This window comes from Dreissena polymorpha, chromosome 9 (genome assembly GCF_020536995.1).
Source record: "Dreissena polymorpha isolate Duluth1 chromosome 9, UMN_Dpol_1.0, whole genome shotgun sequence".
Taxonomy (NCBI): Eukaryota; Metazoa; Mollusca; class Bivalvia; order Myida; family Dreissenidae; genus Dreissena; species Dreissena polymorpha.
This window is the reverse complement of record NC_068363.1, coordinates 84,805,340-84,826,063: the sequence shown is the minus strand read 5'-3', so window position 1 is coordinate 84,826,063 and position 20,724 is coordinate 84,805,340. Positions and strand designations below refer to the sequence as shown.

Below are 20,724 nucleotides of genomic sequence, written 5' to 3'. Positions count from 1 at the left end.
TAATCAATAGACTTCATATTTCCACAAAATAATTGTTTAATTTCAAAGCAAATTTCATATTATAACTGGTAACTCCAAATTAATCCACAATAGAAGTCCATTTATATAGCAAGACTTTGTATACATACAAGCAAGAAATAAATAGTTATACAAGGTGAGAACAAGCAAAGAACGTGGCTGACATGGATTGCTAAGTATTGCCAATGGCATTGCTAAATGAAAGCAAAGTGAAACATTATCAGTAACAATTAAATCATTATTATACTTGAGACATGAAACAACAGTCATTTCTGTGACAAATATTTCTTTACAAGCATGAGCATAGAGATAATATTTTTCACACACCAGCAATACTTTTAGCTTCACAAACATGACAATTTAGTTTTTTTCACACACAAGTCATAGTTTGAGCTTCACAAGCATGACCACTTAGATAGTATTCTTCACACATCAGCCATACTTTTAACTTAACAAGCATTAACAATGAGATAGTATTCTTCACACACCAGCCATACATTTAGTCACAAGCATTAACAATGAGAAAGTATTCTTCACACACTAGCCATACTTTTAGCTTCACAAGTATGAACATTGAGATAGTATTCTTCACACACCAGACATACGTTTAGTCACAAGCATTGACAATAAGATAGTATTCTTCACATACCAGCCATACTTTTAACTTCACAAGCATTAACAATGAGATAGTATTCTTTACAACCAGCAATACATTAAGCTTCACAGGCATGAACAATGAGATAGTATTCTTCACACACAAGCAATACTTTTAGCTTTACAAGCATGAACATTGAGTAAGTATTCTTCACACACCAGCAATACTTTTGGCTTCACACGCATGAACATGGAGATAGTATTCTTCACAAACCAGAAATACCTTTAGCTTCACAAGCATGAACAATGAGATGGTATTCTTCACACACCAGACATACGTTTAGCCAACCTCATTCCAGACATTTTATGCATTACCATTGTCAGTGATGTATGAAAATATCATCAAATCAAGCTAAACAAATTGTAACCATAAATGGTTGTTCTTAAGAATCCCAAAATATTGAACTTATATGTTGTTAAATTCAGTGCATATTTATCAAGCCAAGTTGTTGTTGTTTTGAGATTGAATAAGCCTAATTAAATGTACTCATGGTTATTAAAATTTGAGAAATGTGTTAATCCCTTGATATATAGAAATGCACGCTGAAGTCTAAAAAGTTAATATGTTAAGTCATCAAATCCATGAAGTCTAAAGTATACAATAGCAGTGTTTTTTTTCGCCATTTTGGGAATGAAAAAAACACACTGCATAGACAACTTAAAAAAATCCCCCTAAATAACAAGCCACTAAATGAATATGGCGTCTGCTTAGCAGTCAAGGTTGGACCCCTAGGAATGGAAGACTTCACAAGATCTCCAAAAAAACACAAGTATTGGTTCTTCCAGGAGACAGACTTGAGAGATAATGTTAATGAGCCTTAGACAATCAAAATCAAATAAATAAGCCTCATTCTGGGAGAACGGGTTGAAGGCATGTACGTTTAGTGTTGTGCCAGATTAGCCTGTGCAGAATGGGTTGAAGGCATGTACGTTTTGTGTTGTGCCAGATTAGCCTGTGCAGAACGGGTTGAAGGCATGTACGTTTTGTGTTGTGCCAGAATAGCGTGCACAGTCTGCAAAGGCTAATCAGGGACAACACTTTCCGCCTCAACAAAAATACAGAAAAAGATAAAAGTGTCAATCCTGATGATTAGCCTGTGAGGACTGCACAGTTTAATCTGGGCCGACACTTTATGCACATGCATTGGACCCTGTGTTCCCAGAAGGAGGTTCCAATATGTTAAACTTCCTCACCTTCATAATAGAAAGTGAAGCACATATTCATGAGGGACTTTGCCGGCACGAAGTCTTCTGACTCATTACACTCAAACAGCACGACAGCAAAATACTGCACTAGACGGAAGAATATCGACTCGTCTACTTTCTTGGAGACCACTCGCTGAAATAAAACAAGAAAGTGAAATAAAATATGCATTACTTCAAATAAATTATTTTGAAGTGTTTACATACAGAAGATCCCTTATATTTTGCAGTATTTAAATACAGAAGGATCCCTTTTTTATTTGGTATTCCACTTGCCTGAATGTTATTTAAAACAAGAGTGCCAAACTGTCACAAGATACGCCCGTTCGAAGATTTTGGACACCATGCTCAATGCTTGAAATGCACTAAGTGACCTTGAGACCTAGTTATTGACCCATATTCGAACTTGACCTAGACATCATTTAGACGTAACATCTGAATTCGGTGAAGATTGGATGAAAACTACTTCAATTAGAGAGTGGACATCATGCTAAATGCTTGAAATGCACTAAGTGACATTGTAACCTCGTTTTTGACCCGGCATGACCCATTTTCGAACTTGACCTACATATCATCTAGACACAACTTCTGACCAAATTAGGTGAAGATCGGATGAAAACTACTTCAATATGAGAGCGGACACCATGCTAAATGCTTGGAATGCACTAAGTGACCTAATGAGCTCGTTTTTGACCCTGCATGACCTATATTTGAACTTGACCTAAATATCACCTAGACACAAATTCTGACCAAATTAGGTGAAGATCGGATGAAAACTACTTCAATTAGAGAGCGGACACCATGCTAAATGCTTGAAATGCACTAAGAAACCTCGTGACCTTGTTTTTGACCCAGCATGACTCATATTTGAACCTGACCTATATATCATCTACACACAACTTCTGACCAAATTATGTGAAGATCGGATGAAAACTACTTCAATTAGAGAGCAGACACCATGCTAAATGCTTGAAATGCACTAAGTGACCTCATGACCTCATTTTTGTCCCTGCATGACCCATATTTGAACTTGACCTACATATCATCTAGGGACAACTTCTGACAAAAATAGGTGAAGATCGGATGAAAACTACTTCAATTAGAGAGCGGACACCATGCTAAATGCTTGAAATGCACTAAGTGACCTCGTTTTTGACCCAGCTTGACCCATATTTGAACTTGACCTACATATCATCTAGACACAACTTCTGACCAAATTTGGTGAAGATCGGGTGAAAACTACTTCAATTAGAGAGCGGACACCATGCTTAATCCTTGAAATGCACTAAGTGACCCCATGACCTAGTTTTTGACCCAGCATGACCCATATTCAAACTTGACCTAGATATTGTCTAGACACAACTTCTGACCAAGTTTGGTGAAGATTGGATGAAAACTATTTGAATTAGAGAGCGGACACTTCTGTGGATGCCGCCCGCCGGCCACTATAATACGTCCTGTTTTTTAAAAGGGGCGTATAAAAAACAAAAACACATTTGTCTTCTTTTTTATAGGTGAACTTAATTGTGTTATATTCATTAGTTACTAAATTCTATGTATGCTTAAGACTAAAGTCATATTTTTATCAATCTTCCATTATTGTTAGCTAACAAGAGTATGTTTGCAATATTGTTGTCCTCACATAAACATGCTTGTGACAGAATAAACCTTATTTTTCAATAAAATAAGATAACTGTAAACATTTTAAAACAGAGTTGTGACATGCAATATATTGCCTTAAAAAGATGAACAAAAACAAATAACAAATGAATGCAATTATAATTCAGATTAACATTTATTGATATAATTCCTACAAAACCTGCAAAGATATCTCTAATCTATAGCTAATTTTGGTACCCTTTTCTACCAGAAATCATGTTTTGTATTATTGACACCTAGTTATATGTCAACATTTCAGATAATGATAACGATCTATTCTGCATCATTAGGGCTGATGGCAGAGATATTTTGGTAATGGGCATGATTGTCTCAGACGTAATGGCCAAATGTATAACTATTCTCATGTCCAATATCTAGTCTGTCAACAAGAGTCCCTAATTACGTCATGTGGCGTCTCATCTGGGTCTACGCTGTTTTCCAAGGCCTTTTTTCTAGACGCTAGGCATAAATGGGTTAAACACAATATAGCATACAAGCGGACAGTAACAGCTGACTGCACAGGCCAATCAGGGACCACACTTTACGCACTTACATTAAGCCCAGTTTTCCTGGAACAATGCTCCAATGATATCTTACCTGTGAGTTGACATAACGAGCAAACCACTGTCGCCCTGGGACTTGCTGTAACAGAAACACAACCAGTGTCAACAAGGAGACCCTGTTAGTGATGACAGAATCTTGCTAAAACAAACTTGTATAACATGTACAACAACATTTCAGGACTGCACAGGCTAATCTGGGACGACACTTTACGCACATGCATTAAGCCCAGTTTTCTCAGAACATGGCTCATATATATTTCATAATAAGAACCCTGCTATGTGTATCCGACACAATTTTACTAGGTAAAACACTTTTAATGATCGCTTATAAACACTAAGTTTTGAAGCATGTTTTTTTTTAGAATAACAATACAAAGGAAAATACAAATTATTCCTTGACTATTCTACCTCATAATTCATTGATAATCAATTTTATGAACACACATTTGAAATTAAAAATATACATACCTGACAATATTGTCCAAATTTGGCTTTCTCCAATTGTGGAATGTCCTCACTGAAATAAAAAAAAATCGGACACCATAAGACAGTGTGTGCAGAGGTTGATAAATCAGTAAAATCACTATGATGGGTGTCAGGCACATTCTATATAACATATTAGACCCCAAACAAACACAAATAGAACAGACATGATTTTGTTGTATGATTCTTTTTACCAAAATACTGCTCATAATGTGATCACATTGCACTGAGTTGTCTTGAAACTGACACATACAGGGCCCGTATTCATCACTCCAAGTCTTACATTGTAAGAACCAATAATAGACTTGGCATTAAGAAAACACTTCAGAATTTGAATTTAATTTAGAGGAAATGTCAATTTCAAATAATATGCAATGTTATCTTGTAAAAGTGCACAATGCAATTTTTACATTAAATTAAAAGATCGCAAAACTCTCTGCGCTAAATTTGTTTTTATATAAAACTCTATACACCCAGGCTTGAAATGAAGATGCATTTTTATTAAAATTTGAACTTGTGTTTTGGATTGCATATTCTAGTAAGCTCATTTGACAATAAAACAAAGGATTTACATAAGCAATGTTATATATGCATTGACAATTTGTTGAAACTCTTCATACATCAGCGATTTTTTCCTTCATTATAAATTACCGGAAAACTGCACTTTCCCAATTAGGAAACAAGAGGGTCATCTGAGGGCCAAGATGGCCCTAGTTTGTGCACCTGAGAGGAGTCGGTTTATTTAATCTTCACCAAACGTCAAACTTGACCTAGATATTGTCCAGAAAACACATCTTGGTCAAGTTTCATCATTATTGAACCAAAACTCTGGCGTATGGAGTGTTTTTGTTTTTGTAACATTTTACCTGGTGACCTATATTTTGAGTTGACCCCCCTTACCAAACATCAAACTTTGCTTACAACAAGGGCTGTTTGTAAAACATGCATGCCCCCAATATGGGCTGTCAGTTGTAGTGGCAGCCATTGTGTGAATACGTTTTTTGTCACTGTGACCTTGACCAAAAAGATTTTTTATTTTTTTATGGGGCGGGGGAGGTAGGGGGGTGGGGGGTGGGTGGGTGAGAGGGAGTTATAATGTGGGGTGTGGAAATTTATTAGATGTTTAAAAAAAAATGGGGGGGGGGGGGTGGGGGTGGGGGGGGGGGGGTAGGGGGGGTATAATGTGGGGTGTGGTAATTTATAAGATGTTTAAAAAACAATTTTATTTTTTTTTGGGGGGGGGGGGGGGGTAGGGGGGTAGGGGGGTGGGGGGGTGAGAGGGGGTAATAATGTGGGGTGTGGTAATTAATTAGATGTTTAAAAAAAAAAAAAAATATTTTTTTTTGGGGGGTGGGCGGGTAGGGGGGGGGTGGGAGGGGGTTATAATGTGGGGTGTGGTAATTATAAGATGTTAATTTTTTATTTATTTTTTTTTTTTTTCGGGGGGGGGGGGGGGGGGGGGTGGGGGGTAGGGGGTTGGGGGTGAGAGGGGGGGTAATTATGTGGGGTGGAGTAATTATAATATGCTTAAAAATTATTTTTTGTTATTTTTGTTGGGGGGTGGGGGGTGGGGGGTAGGGAGGTTGGTGGAGTTAGGGGGGATGGGGGTGGGGGGTGAGAGGGGGTAATAATGTGGGTTGTGGTCATTTATTAGATGTTAAAAAAAAAAAAAAAATTTTTTTGGGAGGGGTGGGGGGAAGGGAGGGTGGTGGAGGTAGGGGGGATGGGGGTGGGGGTGAGAGGGTGGGTAATAATGTGGGGTGTGGTAATTTATTAGATGTTTAAAAAAAAATAAAAAATATTTATTTTGGGGGGTGGGGGGGTGGGGGGTAGGGGTGAGAGGGGGTTATAATGTGGGTGTGGTAATTTATAAGATGTTTAAAATGTTTATTTTTTTTTTTTAGGGGGGGGGGGGGAGGGGTAGGGGGGGTGGGGGGTGAGTGAGAGGGGGTATAATGTGGGGTGTTTAATTTATTAGATGTTTTTGGGGGTGGGGTGGGCGGGGGGGTAAGGGGAGTGGGGGGGTAGGGGGGTGGGGGTGGTAGGGGGTGGGGGTGTGAGAGTGGGTAATAATGTGGGGTGAAGGTAATTTATTAGATGTTTTAAAAAAAATTGGGGGGTGGGGGGGGTAGGGGGGGGAGTGAGAGGGGGGTATAATGTGGGGTGTGTGGTAATTTATTAGATGTTTTTAAAAAAAAATTGGGGGGTGGGGGTTGGGGGGGTGGGGGTGTGGGGGATAAAATGTGATCATAGAAAATAACAAATGATCTCACACTGACATGATAAATATCCTCTATTCATTAAACATGAAATTTAAACTTATTGCATTTGTTTCCCCTATATATAAGAAAGATATAATAGTGTATTACCTCCCCTGTCCTGCTTATATTTATATTAATCAACAAAATTTAACATTAACACAATATTTAATATACAAAATATACAAAAAATCTCATATTCTGATAATATTTTTACTGATCCACTTTATTTTACTCAAAGGATGATGTTTCATTGGACTGATAATTATAGATTTAGGATTACAGACCAGTTGCTTCAGTTATATTGTTCAGAGTTTGTCCTGTTGGCCGTGTATGCATTCTTGAGTTATCATCCAAAAACCATTTTACTATTTCGGGTCACCATGACCTTGACCTTTGACCTAGTGACCTCAAAATAAATAGGGGTCATCTGCGAGTCAAAATCAATGTACCTATGAAGTTTCATGATCCTAGGCCCAAGCGTTCTTGAGTTATCATCTGACAACCACCTGGTGGACGGACCGACAGACAGACCGACAGACAGACCGACATGAGCAAAGCAATATACCCCCTCTTCTTCGAAGGGGGGCATAAAAATAAATATTTTGACCAAGATTCATAACATCTGAAACACAATTGTGACCTCTAGTGATTACAAGGATTTTGTATAATATAATGAAGATTTGGACAATCTAAGGGCAATAATTATGGCTTTAATTATGTGATTTTGCTCATTATCAAACATGACTGAGATCTTTCAGCAACTTTCATAAAGAATGCTTGAGAAGTGTGAATGCTAGAGTGTTTACAAACCAAATGTGGGCGAACGGACGGCGGACAAAGACCAATTCTAAAACCTCACCTGAGCAATCAAAAAGCAATCTAAAAAGTGTGTTTCACCGATCTGAGCCATTTTCCAACTTGTCAGAGAAATCAATAAAACCAATGTATTGACTAAGTTTCACGCTGATTAGGCAAAAAATGAGACTTCTATAGTGTTTGATCACAAGGTTTCTCTCTAGTCACATACAGAAAACTGCCCCCCACCCCCGGCGGCAATGTTTTTTTACAGATCCGGACCATTTGCGAACTCATCAGAGATATATATAAAACCAATCATTTCACAGTTTCATGATGATTGGGAAAAAAAAATTGACTTCTAGAGTGTTCACAAGCTTTTTTTACTATATAAATACACGAAAACTGCCCCCCCCCCCCCCCCCCCCCAGCAGCCATGTTATTCAACTGACCATAAACATTTTTTAACTCTACTCTCATATCAAGGAAACAAATGTTCTGACCAAATTTCATGAAAATTGGGTTAAAAATGTGACATGTTTTCACTATATACATATAGAGAAAAATGCCCCACCCACTGGTGGCCATGCTTTTTCACCGATCTGGACCATTTTCGAACTCGTCCGAGAAATCAATAAAACCAATGTTTTGACCAACTTTCATGATGATTGGGCAACTTTCATGATGATTGTGACTTATAGAGTGTTTACAAGGTTTCTCTATAGCCAAATAAGGAAAACTGCCCCGCCCACTGGCGGCCATGTTTTTCAACAGACCAGAACCACTTTTGAACTCAACCAACATATCATTAAGACAAACATTTTGACAAAGTTACATGAAGATTTGGCATGAAATGTGACTTCTATAGTGTTTACAAGTTTTTTCTTTTTTTTGACCTAGTTTTTTACCCAGCACGACCCAGTTTCAAACTCGACCGAGATTTCATTGGGACGAAGCTTCTGACCAAATTTCATGAAGATCATGAGTGTTTACGAACAAATGTGGACGGACGGATGACGGACAAAGACTGGTGAGCTGAAAAACTAAAAACTTCCCAGTTATTTAAAAAAAATCCCAATTGAAGTTTTCCACTATTTATTTTTTTAATAACATTAAGTTATTTTCCCTATGCAGCTCTATGACTTGAACCTAAGTTAATATAGTATTGACAACACTTAGTTATCAATTATAAAGTATTTGGGAGCAAAAAATTAAGTACATCAATTTCCCAATATGAAAATTTCACAACGCAATTTTTTTCAACTTCAGGGTTTTTCGCACATATTTTTCCCACTTGGGCTGGTACAAGTACTTTTCCCAATAGGGCAAAACAAATCGCTGTTCATAAAAATAAATGTTTTGACAATAAAATGAAGAAAATTCACAATTGCCACAAGCAATAAACTCAGTTGCCATAATCAGTTCGTTGGATTGAAATTCGCTAGACTTCTGAGTTCATTCGGGGGTTTTAAACTGATTAATATTATGTATGTATTTGGTTATAATTTGTTATCAATTGTTATGAATATATACAACAAATCTAATAGAATTAGATGAAACTGGAGTAGATTCCACCACACTGTGACAGTACATATAAACATGCACAAAGGACATTATACTGTTTGTTAAGAAATCACTTATTAAGTTTAAAGTGATATTATGGGCATCTAACAGTTTATAGGTGTCTATCGCAACCGTTGTTTATTTTTGGTGTTTTCACTTGATATACACTTATATTTGTTAATGCAGCATCAACATACTAAACAATATCCCCGAAAGAGAAAAATAATACATTTGAATATCAACCGTACTTTCGTTTTGACAACTGACGACAGAAATGATTATGTACGATATGAATGTAAATTTAGTTTAAGTGCAGATTCATTCATACCACACAAAGACAAAATTTTGTTTTACAGATCATTTCGGCTTAGAGGGCTGTCCAGTCATGTAAAATAATATATATTTTTTATAAACAACTGGCAGCAAGATGAGATGCAGATTATTGGTCAGTAACCACAGTTTAACTAATTGTTTTGACTTGTTAATTCTTTTCGGCTCAATTCAACAGCGAACAAGGGACAAAATTGTCACAAAACAACGTTTTCAGTTGAAAAAGTCTGATAAAGGGAGACAATTCAAAAAGTGAATTGTTAACCCCCTTGTGTAAAATTGACCTTAATTTCAATTAGAAAACAAGCGCTGTTTGTAAAACATGCATGCCCCCATATGGGCTGTCAGTTGTAGTGGAATCCATTGTGTGAATACGTTCTTTGTCACTGTGACCTTGACCTTTGACCTAGTGACCTGAAAATTGATAGGGGTCATCTGCCAGTCATGATCAATGTACCTATGAAGCTTCATGATCCTAGGCCTAATTATTCTTTAGTTATCATCCGGAAACCATTTTACTGTTTCGAGTCACTGTGACCTTGACCTTTGACCTAGTGACCTGAAAATTGATACAGGTCATCTGCCAGTCATGATCAATGTACCTATGAAGTTTCATGATCCTAGGCGTAAGCATTCTTGAGTTATCATCCGGAAACCATTTAACTGTTTCGAGTCACTGTGACCTTGATCTTTGACCTAGTGACCTGAAAATCAATAGGGGTCATCTGCCAGTCATGATCAATATACCTATGACGTTTAATGATCCTAGGCATAAGCATTCTTGAGTTATCATCCAGAAACAATTTTACTATTTAAAGTCACTGTGACCTTGACCTTTGACCTAGTGACCTGAAAATCAATAGGGGTCATCTGCCAGTCATGATCAATGTACCTATGAAGTTTCATGATCCTAGGCCTAAGCATTCTTGAGTTATCATCCGGAAACCATTTTACTTTTTCAAGTCACTGTGACCTTGACCTTTGACCTAGTGACCTTAAAATCGATAGGGATCATCTGCCAGTCATGATCAATGTACCTATGAAGTTTCATGATCCTAGGCCTAAGCGTACTTGAGTTATCATCCGGAAACCATCTGGTGGATGGACCGACGGACCAACCGACCGACCGACCAACATGTGCAACATGTTCTTCGAAGGGGGGCATAAAAAAAGTCTGATAAAGAGAGACAACTCAAAATCAAAATGTGCATTGCTACTGATTGTTCATAGTTACATAGTTGTTTCAAAATCAATCTATTTTTAGTTGTTGCGACCTTGACCTTGGAGATATTGACGTACCGTAATTACTCTATGTTTTCGGACACTCTAAGTTTTCGGACACCCCCTTTTTTAGCAAAAATAATTATTTTTCATGACTCTTCATTTTCGGACACACGATTTTTCGTCCAATATTTATGTCCCTTTCGGACAGAATTCAGACAGTTTTCGGACAGAATATTTTACAGCGCTATTTCACCAAATTTCGGTCCTGTTTTCGATATCTAATGACACTTCGATCATGGGGTTTTACACCCAGATTAACATCATAAAACATGGAAGGTGCATGCCTGAGGGCAACGGACCATTACATTGCGTTATTGGGTAAATAACCTGGTAAACCGGTATTAAACAATGGTTTCGCCCGATAGCATAAGTGTTATGACACTTACCAGGGGCAGTACCAATTAACAGTTCAATTATCTACCGCAATGGTCTTACCCCTACTAAACGCTTCAAAGTGTGATGCACCCTATTGCAAGTTTTACGAACAATGGAAGGTGTTAGAAAACAACTATCTGAAATGAACAAACAAAGAGTTCAAAGTTTGCTTTTTTTTGCGTTAATTACAGGTTCATACTAGTGAGTATCGGTACGTCACATTCTCATCTTTGAACTCGTTGGTCAAAGTACAACCTTGTAGTAACTTTCTGTCAAATAAATTAAGCATTTAAAATTATTTAAAATGCAGTGCAAATATATATTACTGTAATTTATACTATACAGCATGGTATTTTACAAGCGCATGCTATTACCGGTAGTGGTTGATACAATTGACGCTATTTTCGGACACTTCAATTTTCGACTCTAAGTTTTCGGACACCTGCATTTTGTGAATATTTTTTTGTACCTATGTTTTCGGACACGAAAAAATTAATTATTTTTAAGTGTCCAAAAACATAGAGTTATTACGGTAATTCTTTCATGCAACACACTGTCCAATTATGGTGAACAAATGTGCCAAATGATTTTAAAATGTCACAATGAATGACATAGTAATGGCCCAGACAAGCTCATTTATGGCCATTTTTGACCTTCAAACTCAAATTGTGACCTTGACCTTGGAGATATCGACGTGATTCTTTCGCGTGGCACACCGTCTAATGATGGTAAACAAATGTACCAAATAATTTTAAAATATCGCAATGAATCACAAAGTAATGGTCCGGACAAGCTAATTTATGGCATTATTTGACCTTCAAACTCAAATTGTGACCTTGACCTTGATGATATCGACGTAATTCTTTCGCGCGACACACCGTCTAATGATGGTGAACAAATGTGCTAAATGATTTTAAAATCTGACAATGAAAGACAGAGTTATGGCCGGACAAGCTTGTTCCGCCCGCCAGCCCGCCCGCCGACATTCGCCAATCTAATAACCATTTTTTTTCTTCGAAAAACCTGGTGTAAAATGCCCATAGTATCACTTTAATACTGCAACCCACTGTAGCATGATGGAAACAATTATCTCTGTGATCACAGTATCAGTTTTCTGCTTAGCAAGGCACAAAGAAAATCAATCAAAATCCAGATCAGCACTATTGATAATATACTCATATCTTCTGATACTTTTGAAATGATTCAGTTTTCAATAAAATCTGTATAGATGCAGGGTGCATAAATAATAATTCAAATAGCAGAAAAGAAAACCATATGGGGCAAGCATTTCCTTTTAAACCTATTTATTTTAGCTCGATTGCACCGAAAGCCTAAGGCTTATATAAATGCTCTTGAGTCCGTTTCCTGGGCCTAGAACCAGTAATAGGTGTCTTTGGGGGAGATCTAAAGAACGTTCCCACGATGGGGATCAAACTCTTGACCTCCCGGTCGCTAGGCGGACATCATATCCATTACACCACGGCGACAAAGCATTTCCCTTTAGTTCCAAAACAAAGTTTGCATACTTTGAAGTAAATGGAACAGTGTGTCAATTTATTTCTGTACATTCCCACATATGTGTCAAAAGTCATGATCTATGTTAACACAAATGCTTCTATAATGGACAGGCAGTAACTGTAATATTTACAAGCAAATTTGTTACTTTGTTGCCAACCCCCCCCCCCACTCCCCCCCCCCCAAAAAAAAATTGTGTTTATAGATGGATGCAAATCTCTTGACAAAAGGGATAATACTATAAAATATTTAAGTGTAGGGTAATACACACATGAAGTTGTTAAAATCTTGTATTGAAGTTAAGATATATAGCCCTGAAAAGTAACATCAAAGGGAAATAACTTTTATTTACTTAAGTGTTGATTTATGGTTCTTGTTCAATATGACACTTTTCTTCATTGATATCTATACATCAATGAAGTTTCTTGTTTATCTTGCATAGTTTCTGAGATATAGCCCTGAAAAGTTTGTGACTGACAGAATGACAGACAACGCCAATTCTATATCCCTTCTTCTTTGGCAGAGGATAACAAATACATCTATTAACTGAATGGAGAATTAAGCTGTCTGCAAGTAAAGTGCTTTTGCCTGGAAATTATGGCTGCAATTTATATAAAGTAGAAAAAAGTAAGTGGAAAAAAAGCCAGATTTACATTGGATAAATATATTTTTACACTGACAACATTTTAATGTAGGCGCCCTCAATAAACAAGGGCTGTTTGTAAAACATGCATGCCCCCCATATGGGCTGTCCGTTGTAGTGGCAGCCATTGTGTGAATATGTTTTTTGTCACTGTGATCTTGACCTTTGACCTAGTGACCTGAAAATCAATAGGGGTCATCTGCGAGTCACGATCAATGTACCTATGAAGTGTCATGATCCTAGGCAAAAGCGTTCTTGAGTTATCATCCAAAAATCATTTTACTATTTCGGGTCACCGTGACCTTGACCTTTGACCTTATGACCTCAAAATCAATAGGGGTCATCTGCGAGTCATGATCAATCTACCTGTGAAGTTTCATGATCCTAGGCATATGCGTTTTTGAGTAATCATCTGAAAACCATTTTACTATTTCAGGTCACTGTGACCTTGACCTTTGACCTAGTGACCTCAAAATCAATAGGGGTCATCTGCGAGTCATGATCAATCTACCCTTGAAGTTTCATGATCCTAGGCGTATGCATTCTTGAGTTATCATCCGGAAACCATTTTACTATTTCGGGTCACCGTGACCTTGACCTTTGACCTAGTGACCTCAAAATCAATAGTGGTCCTCTGCGAGTCATGATCAATCTATCCATGAAGTTTCATGATCCTAGGTGTATGCATTCTTGAGTTATCATTCAAAAACCATTTTACTATTTCGGGTCACCGTGACCTTGACCTTTGACCTAGTGACCTCAAAATCAATAGGGGTTATCTGGGAGTCATGATCAATGTACCTATGAAGTTTCATGATCCTAGATCCAAGCGTTCTTGAGTTATCGTCTGACAACCACCTGGTGGATGGACGGACCGACAGACCGACCGACAGACCGACATGAGCAAAGCAATATACCCCCTCTTCTTCGAAGGGGGGCATAAAATCATAACTTGATTATAGTTTTTTGTCACAAAAAAAAAGGAGGCAAGAAATGAAATTTGACAAGATTAATCAAAAGGCAATAACTTCTAATGTTCAAGATCAATAGGAATATATGACAGTAGCCATGTATTTTGGTGTTTTTATTTTCAACAATAAAGAGTCCTTTAAAATCTTTGTGGATCTCCATCACATACAAATTCTCAGCCCTGTATCCATGGCCAATTTTATGTGTGCCATAACATTTCAGGCAAATCTGTCACAAAGTTCTACCTGTAGGATTGACTTTGATTAGTCATAAATTTCTCCCCCTTGGATTTACTGCCAGTAGTATTGTAATCTTAACACACATTTTTCCAGTGTGGACAATTAATTTTTTATGGGGATAATCATTCTTTTAAAGTATTTTGTCAGTCTAACAACTTCAAAATAATAGTTTCGAAATGGAACAAACAATTTTATACATCTTCTTAATTCAGTTCTAAGATATTGGAAAGTTGTTAAGAAGAACAAATATTTTTTAAACATTTCAACAGAAAAAAAAAGATTTTTCTCGTGCAATGGTTTCATTATACCAAAATATTGTTAAAACTTGCCCCAGATTATTACAATATACATTCAACACAAGATTTCATAATACAGAAAAGATCAATATCGCTGTGATTAATGACAGACTGTGAACCAAGAAGACAGGAACAATCTACAGACAATACAACCGGCCATATAAAAAATATAAATAGCTTCTTATGGGGAGCAATCAAAACTATTGTTTGTGATGGGAGACTTGAGACAAACTGCCAAGCTGTACATTTTTATTAGGATGAAAATAATATGATTTTGTTATCCCAGACTAATTAAGCCACAAACTACTTTTAAGCTGAAGCTCATATCAGTTTATTAATTTTATCAGGATTTTTCAATTATAAAACATTCACATACAATACTTACAATGCCCAAAATAGCCCACAAAGTTGCTGATTTTGTTAACCCCCATTTTTAATCATGGCCCAATAAAAACCTAATAACTTCATCTAAAAGGGCAGAATTACCTTGTTTCCCCAATCAATGATAAAACCACCGACTAATATAATGCGTCATGAGAACTCCTATTAATACCATGGCAAGCAAAAGATAATGCAGATGCTTGAGTCACATATTTTTTTTTCAGAATTGCAAAAGCCCGAAGACAACTATATAATTGTTTTATTTCGGATGGAGGTTTCATCATTTGACATTATGGCAATGACGTTTAACATGGAAAGAAATAGTCAAACATTAGACATATATTCCGAACCTTTTTAAATATACTTTTGTGAGACCTTGCAAGAAACAGAACTTACAAGAAACAAAAATAGACCTTTATAAGACCTTACAAGAAACAAGAAAGAGACTGTTGCAAGGTGTGGTAAGAAATAAGTCTTTGCAATTGCTGGTGAGAAAAAGACTTTTGCGCATCCTCACACAAAACAGACCTTTGTGAACCTCGTCTACAATGCTCCTGAGGGAGGCTTATTAGCAAGGTCCTATTAGTGTATAATTAACAGGCCATAAAGACAGTTAGCGTGCTGGCATATCTCTTACTTACTTAGGGCCATATCCAATTACCACATGCTCTTATCAAGCAGACATTTTCTTGAAAATTGCATTTGTTTCTCCAGATCTCGAGTATATTTTACATGAAATGTGCAGGAATTTGAAACCAAAGAAATTGTTTTAGAACAATTTAATATCCAATTTAAATTAATAGATGATGTTCCACGGATGTACAGTGAAAGCAATGAAAATAATGTCATAATGAACATTCAATGTTAAACAGTACCGTATATGTCCTTATTGACGCGCACTGCGCATGTTTTTTCAAGACCCCTGCGCGTTAAATTCAAACCACTATTACCTATTCCTCATATTTGAACAGTGTAACATTTTCATTACTTGCCGTTCACAACATTGTTTAATCCAATCGTATGACATAGTCTGCTGCAGACCCGCTACATCGCAATGTCCAATTTTAGGCAAATCGTCCGTGGATCCCATTTTATTTTTCATTGACTTAAATATTTCCCCATTAAGAGATGCTCACTATTAAATCCAGTTTGAACCGGTATTTCGAGCCTTCACTGTGTCTAGCTGATAAGTATTTATAGCGTGACAAACAATACACTCGAACACTCAATAGCATACAGTTGGCGTCATCGGCGTAAAGCGCATGTGCCACCCATGACAACGTCCCTCACTGCTGCCTTGCACCCGAGTTACATGCAGTCCTCGAGGAATATACATCAACAACATATATATGGATGTGGAAACAGACTATGATAACACTGGCCATTAGACAAATATCATTTGTTTGTTTCTTATTTAAGAAAAATAAAACGCCCGTCGATATCTACAACATTTTCATTACCTGCCGCTCACAACATTGTTTAATCCAATCGTATGACATAGTCTTCTGCAGACCCATTACATCGCAATGTCCAATTTTACACAAATCGTCACCTGTTCTGACGACAATTATTATTTTTGTTGGTTTGTAACCTACGTAGTATACTTGCACGGTAGCATTATTTACGCAGATATCGGAAAATCATTGATACATGTATTTGTTGTTTCAATGCTTAGGGCCGAGTAATTTCGGTGCATCGGAACTCAACTTGCGCAAAAAACTTCCTCAATTAACTGTTAAACTCCACCTCCGTTCTCTGCAAAAGATTCGAAGGCGGAGCTATGCACGTGCTATAATTAAATTGGACGATTGCCATTGAGGAACAAACACGCGATTGGTTCGGCATGTTGATTGCTAGACAAAGTAAGCCAATTTTGCCGGCGAGAAATTTGTTGCTTTATTGCTTCAGACAGGAAGCGGCTTTCCTTTGATGACGTTAAACATCTATTTACACAGAGTGCAAATTTTTGGAAGACTTTACCTGACTCTTTGTTTACAATTCCAGTAAAAAACGCTTGCTAACATTTAACTTTGGATTAAATTATCAAAATAAAGCAAATGCGAAGCTGAGAAATATGATTAAATTAATTCGCGTCAGTTCAAATAAGACGTTTTGCGTTGTAAATCAACGAGTTTTCATGACAACAAAAACTTAAACAAACCATTAATCAAACGACGCGGGGATCGATATACCTCGATTTTTTTTCATGAACACTCTCATAAGTAGAAGAGCAAACAAATAATTTGTGTAAGAGTAGTTTATCTTATATAACATTTAAACAACGGGCATCGCATTGCAAAACGGTGCGCATCGAATTATGGAAATGATGCACACGTTTTCGTGTTCATTAGAAAAGAGCGCACTGCGCACCTTTATCCCGATCTCAGCAAATTACGGTGCCACTGTGTTGCAAACAAAATGGCCACAGAAACGATGTTTTCATATGTTATGTGTCACTCTTTAATGGATTATGGGCTATATAAATCTTATCTTATGGTTCCGATAAATTCCGATCAACCCCAGATAAGACGGCCTACGCGTCTATTAGGGCATGAGCGTCAATATAAGGACATATACGGTAGTTACCGGTATATACAGTTGTTAGGTAAATTATGTAATTTTGCCACATTGTACTTCTAGTAGGTTGTACTTTTTAAACAAAACAATAAATAGATACTACTAATGCTTGATTGGTCATTGTCGGCTCGGGTACTACTGACATGTACCCAGGGTACTCTAAGTATACTTACATGTGCCCCAGGTAGTGTCAATATACTTAAACGTACCCAGGAAATTTAACGCTAAATCAGTCATTGTCGTTTTTTTTTTTTTAAATCAATTTTATTCACATTTATGTCAATTTTCTGGTAAATGGCCCCTATATTATCGAAACTCATACTCAAAAAGCATGTTGATGCAGTTTTTTAAAAAAGAAGTTTGTTTGAGATAATCAGTAGGGCGTTTTACGGCAACGGATTTTTTGAGGGAATACAACTCGGGTACTGTCTTATATCAACCGGGTATGTTTAAGAATATTGACAGCTACCAGGGTACATGTAAGTATACTTAAAGTGATATTATGGGCATCTAGCAGTTTATAGGTGTCTATCGCACCCGTTGTTTATTTTTGGTGTTATTACTTCACATACACTTATATTTGTTAATGCAGCATCAACATACTAAAACAATATCCCGGAAAGAGAAAAATAATGCATTTGAATATCAACCGTACTTTCGTTTGACAACTGATCATGCATGTACAACGTGAACCTGAATTTAGTTTTAGTTCAGATTCGTTCATACGACACAAAGACACAATTTTGTTTTACAGTCATTTCGGCTTAAAGGACTGGGTGAGTCACGTAAGAATATCGAATATAAGATATATTTTTATAAACAACTGGTAGCAAGATGAGTTGCAGATAATTGGTCATAGAAGTTATGAGCATTTTTCGAAACCTTAACGCAAAGTGTGACGGAAAGACGGACAGACAGACAGACGGACAGTCGATCACTATTTGCCCCCTTTTCTTTGAAAGGGGGCATAAAAAAAGTCTGATCAGGCTAAATATTCAGTAATTGAACCCCAGTCTGTTAAATTCTCAACATCAACAACTTGAATACTATTAAAGTTTGCAAAAAGAAATATTGAATAAGCACTTAGCTGCTGAATCTCAGGGCTGGATTAAGCACTAGGCTAACAAGGCTGCAGCCTTGGGCCCCCGATTTTTAGGGGGCCCCAACAGCTGGCCAGTTTCCCAATATATGATCTTTCTTTATTACGCCATAACGACTCTATTGGGATTGCATCACACATTTTCTGTGTCATTTTACCGGTTTCCTGATTTATATCCAATTGTTTCCGCTTAGATTGCTTTGATTTACCATGCTATCAATTTTCTTTCTGTGTTGTATATCAACTCAGAACCATTAGTTTCTCTGTTTATTAAACGACCTGTCCGTATGGTCATAACAACATCTGGACCGTTTAGTTCGCTTTGATTTACTATGCTATTTGGAAGCGGACAGAACCATCACCCACATCAGTTAACTACTTAAATTAGATGGAAGTCAACTACAGACTATTTTTCCAAACGGTGTTCGTATATACTTAACAATTCCAGTTATAAACTGTCAAGGTGGGAGGTCATTTTCATCAGTATCACGCGTGCAAAAACTATCTGAAGAACCCCATTTGGGCTACTGTCTATTAGTTTAAACATATTTATTTTTAGCTCGATTGCATTGAAAGCCTAAGGCTTATATAAACGCTCTCAAGTCCGTTTCCTTGGCCTAGAACCAGTACTTGGTGTCTTTGGGGGAGATCTAAAGAACGCTCCCGCGGTGGGGATCGAACTCGTGACCTCCCGGTCGCTAGGTGAACATCATATCGATTACACCACGGCGACTGTCTCTTAAATGTCAAGTCCTCTGAGAACTAGACTTCTCACAGCTGATGAATGACTTTGTCAAGCTGAAGTGTCGTAGAAAAAGCCTATAGGCTGGAATCTGTTACATGTAACATGTGTGTTAAGTTCATAATATAGTTATACATTGTTTAACTTGTTTTGTTTATACATGTATATATATACTGGTCTCTGTAGTTGTAGTAACAAGTATGATTTTCAATATACAGAAGGGGACAAGTGGGAAGGCGGCCCTCGTAATGTGTGCAGCCTTGAGCCCCAAAACAGCTTAATCCGGCCCTGCTGAATCTTCAAATGTAGCATTCTCATCATGAACACAAAATGAAAATAAAATGAAAATCACATATTTATTGTTAGAGACTGAGCATTCACATTTGTCATGTCCAGTGTTGTATGAACTTAATTATGATATTTTATCTGCAACTGTATCAGAATATAGGAGTTCTGTTTCCTAAGCTTCCAGAGCAGAATGCTATAAATTAGCCAAGTGGCACACTCTGGGGTCAGTTTTATTACTTGCTAATTATACGCTGCCGATAAGCCTCTCTCATATGCATATTCCAGTTTGAGCAAACCTGATACCCATCCAGGGGAGGGTGTTTGAGTGGCATTTTGAGAAAAACATCCTTCTGAGACATGGTAAGCAATAGACCTTTGTGTGATATTGTGAGAAATATATATGCATGGCATATTGCAACAAGTAGACCTTTGTGTGATATTGTGAGAAATATATATACATGGCATAATGCAACAAGTAGACCTTTGTGTTGCACTGCTTAACCTGTACAGTACAGCCAACGCGGAACAAACATATTTCGCGATCCGCAGCGGCAAGGCGAAACGAGTCAATGCCGCAGCGGCAAGGAGAAACGAGGCGATGCCGCGTCAGCCGTTGAAGCCACGTCAGTATGCGGCGGAAAGGCGAATTTCGCCGCGAAGCTTGGCATCTGTCCGCCGAGGCAAGCTGCGATCCGAGACATGATGCCGAGTGGATACACATCATAAATTTTTTTTTTTAATGATTATTTAGTTAATAAATTTTAAAAGAACAATTATAATAATATTT

The 20,724-nt window shown here is 37.3% G+C and overlaps 1 protein-coding gene across 3 annotated transcripts in view; it reads right to left on the bottom strand.

Annotated features, from left to right (window-relative positions):
- LOC127845747 (uncharacterized) overlaps positions 1-20,724 on the bottom strand; it is a 101,048-nt gene that overhangs the window by 10,591 nt on the left and 69,733 nt on the right. For all 3 annotated transcript variants that reach the window (XM_052376861.1, XM_052376863.1, XM_052376862.1), the window contains exons 3-5: positions 4,566-4,614; positions 4,132-4,176; positions 1,867-2,011 (exon numbers count right to left, since the gene is read on the bottom strand). In XM_052376861.1, the coding sequence (XP_052232821.1) occupies positions 1,867-2,011; positions 4,132-4,176; positions 4,566-4,614 (239 nt within the window). The remainder of the gene's footprint in view (positions 1-1,866; positions 2,012-4,131; positions 4,177-4,565; positions 4,615-20,724) is intronic.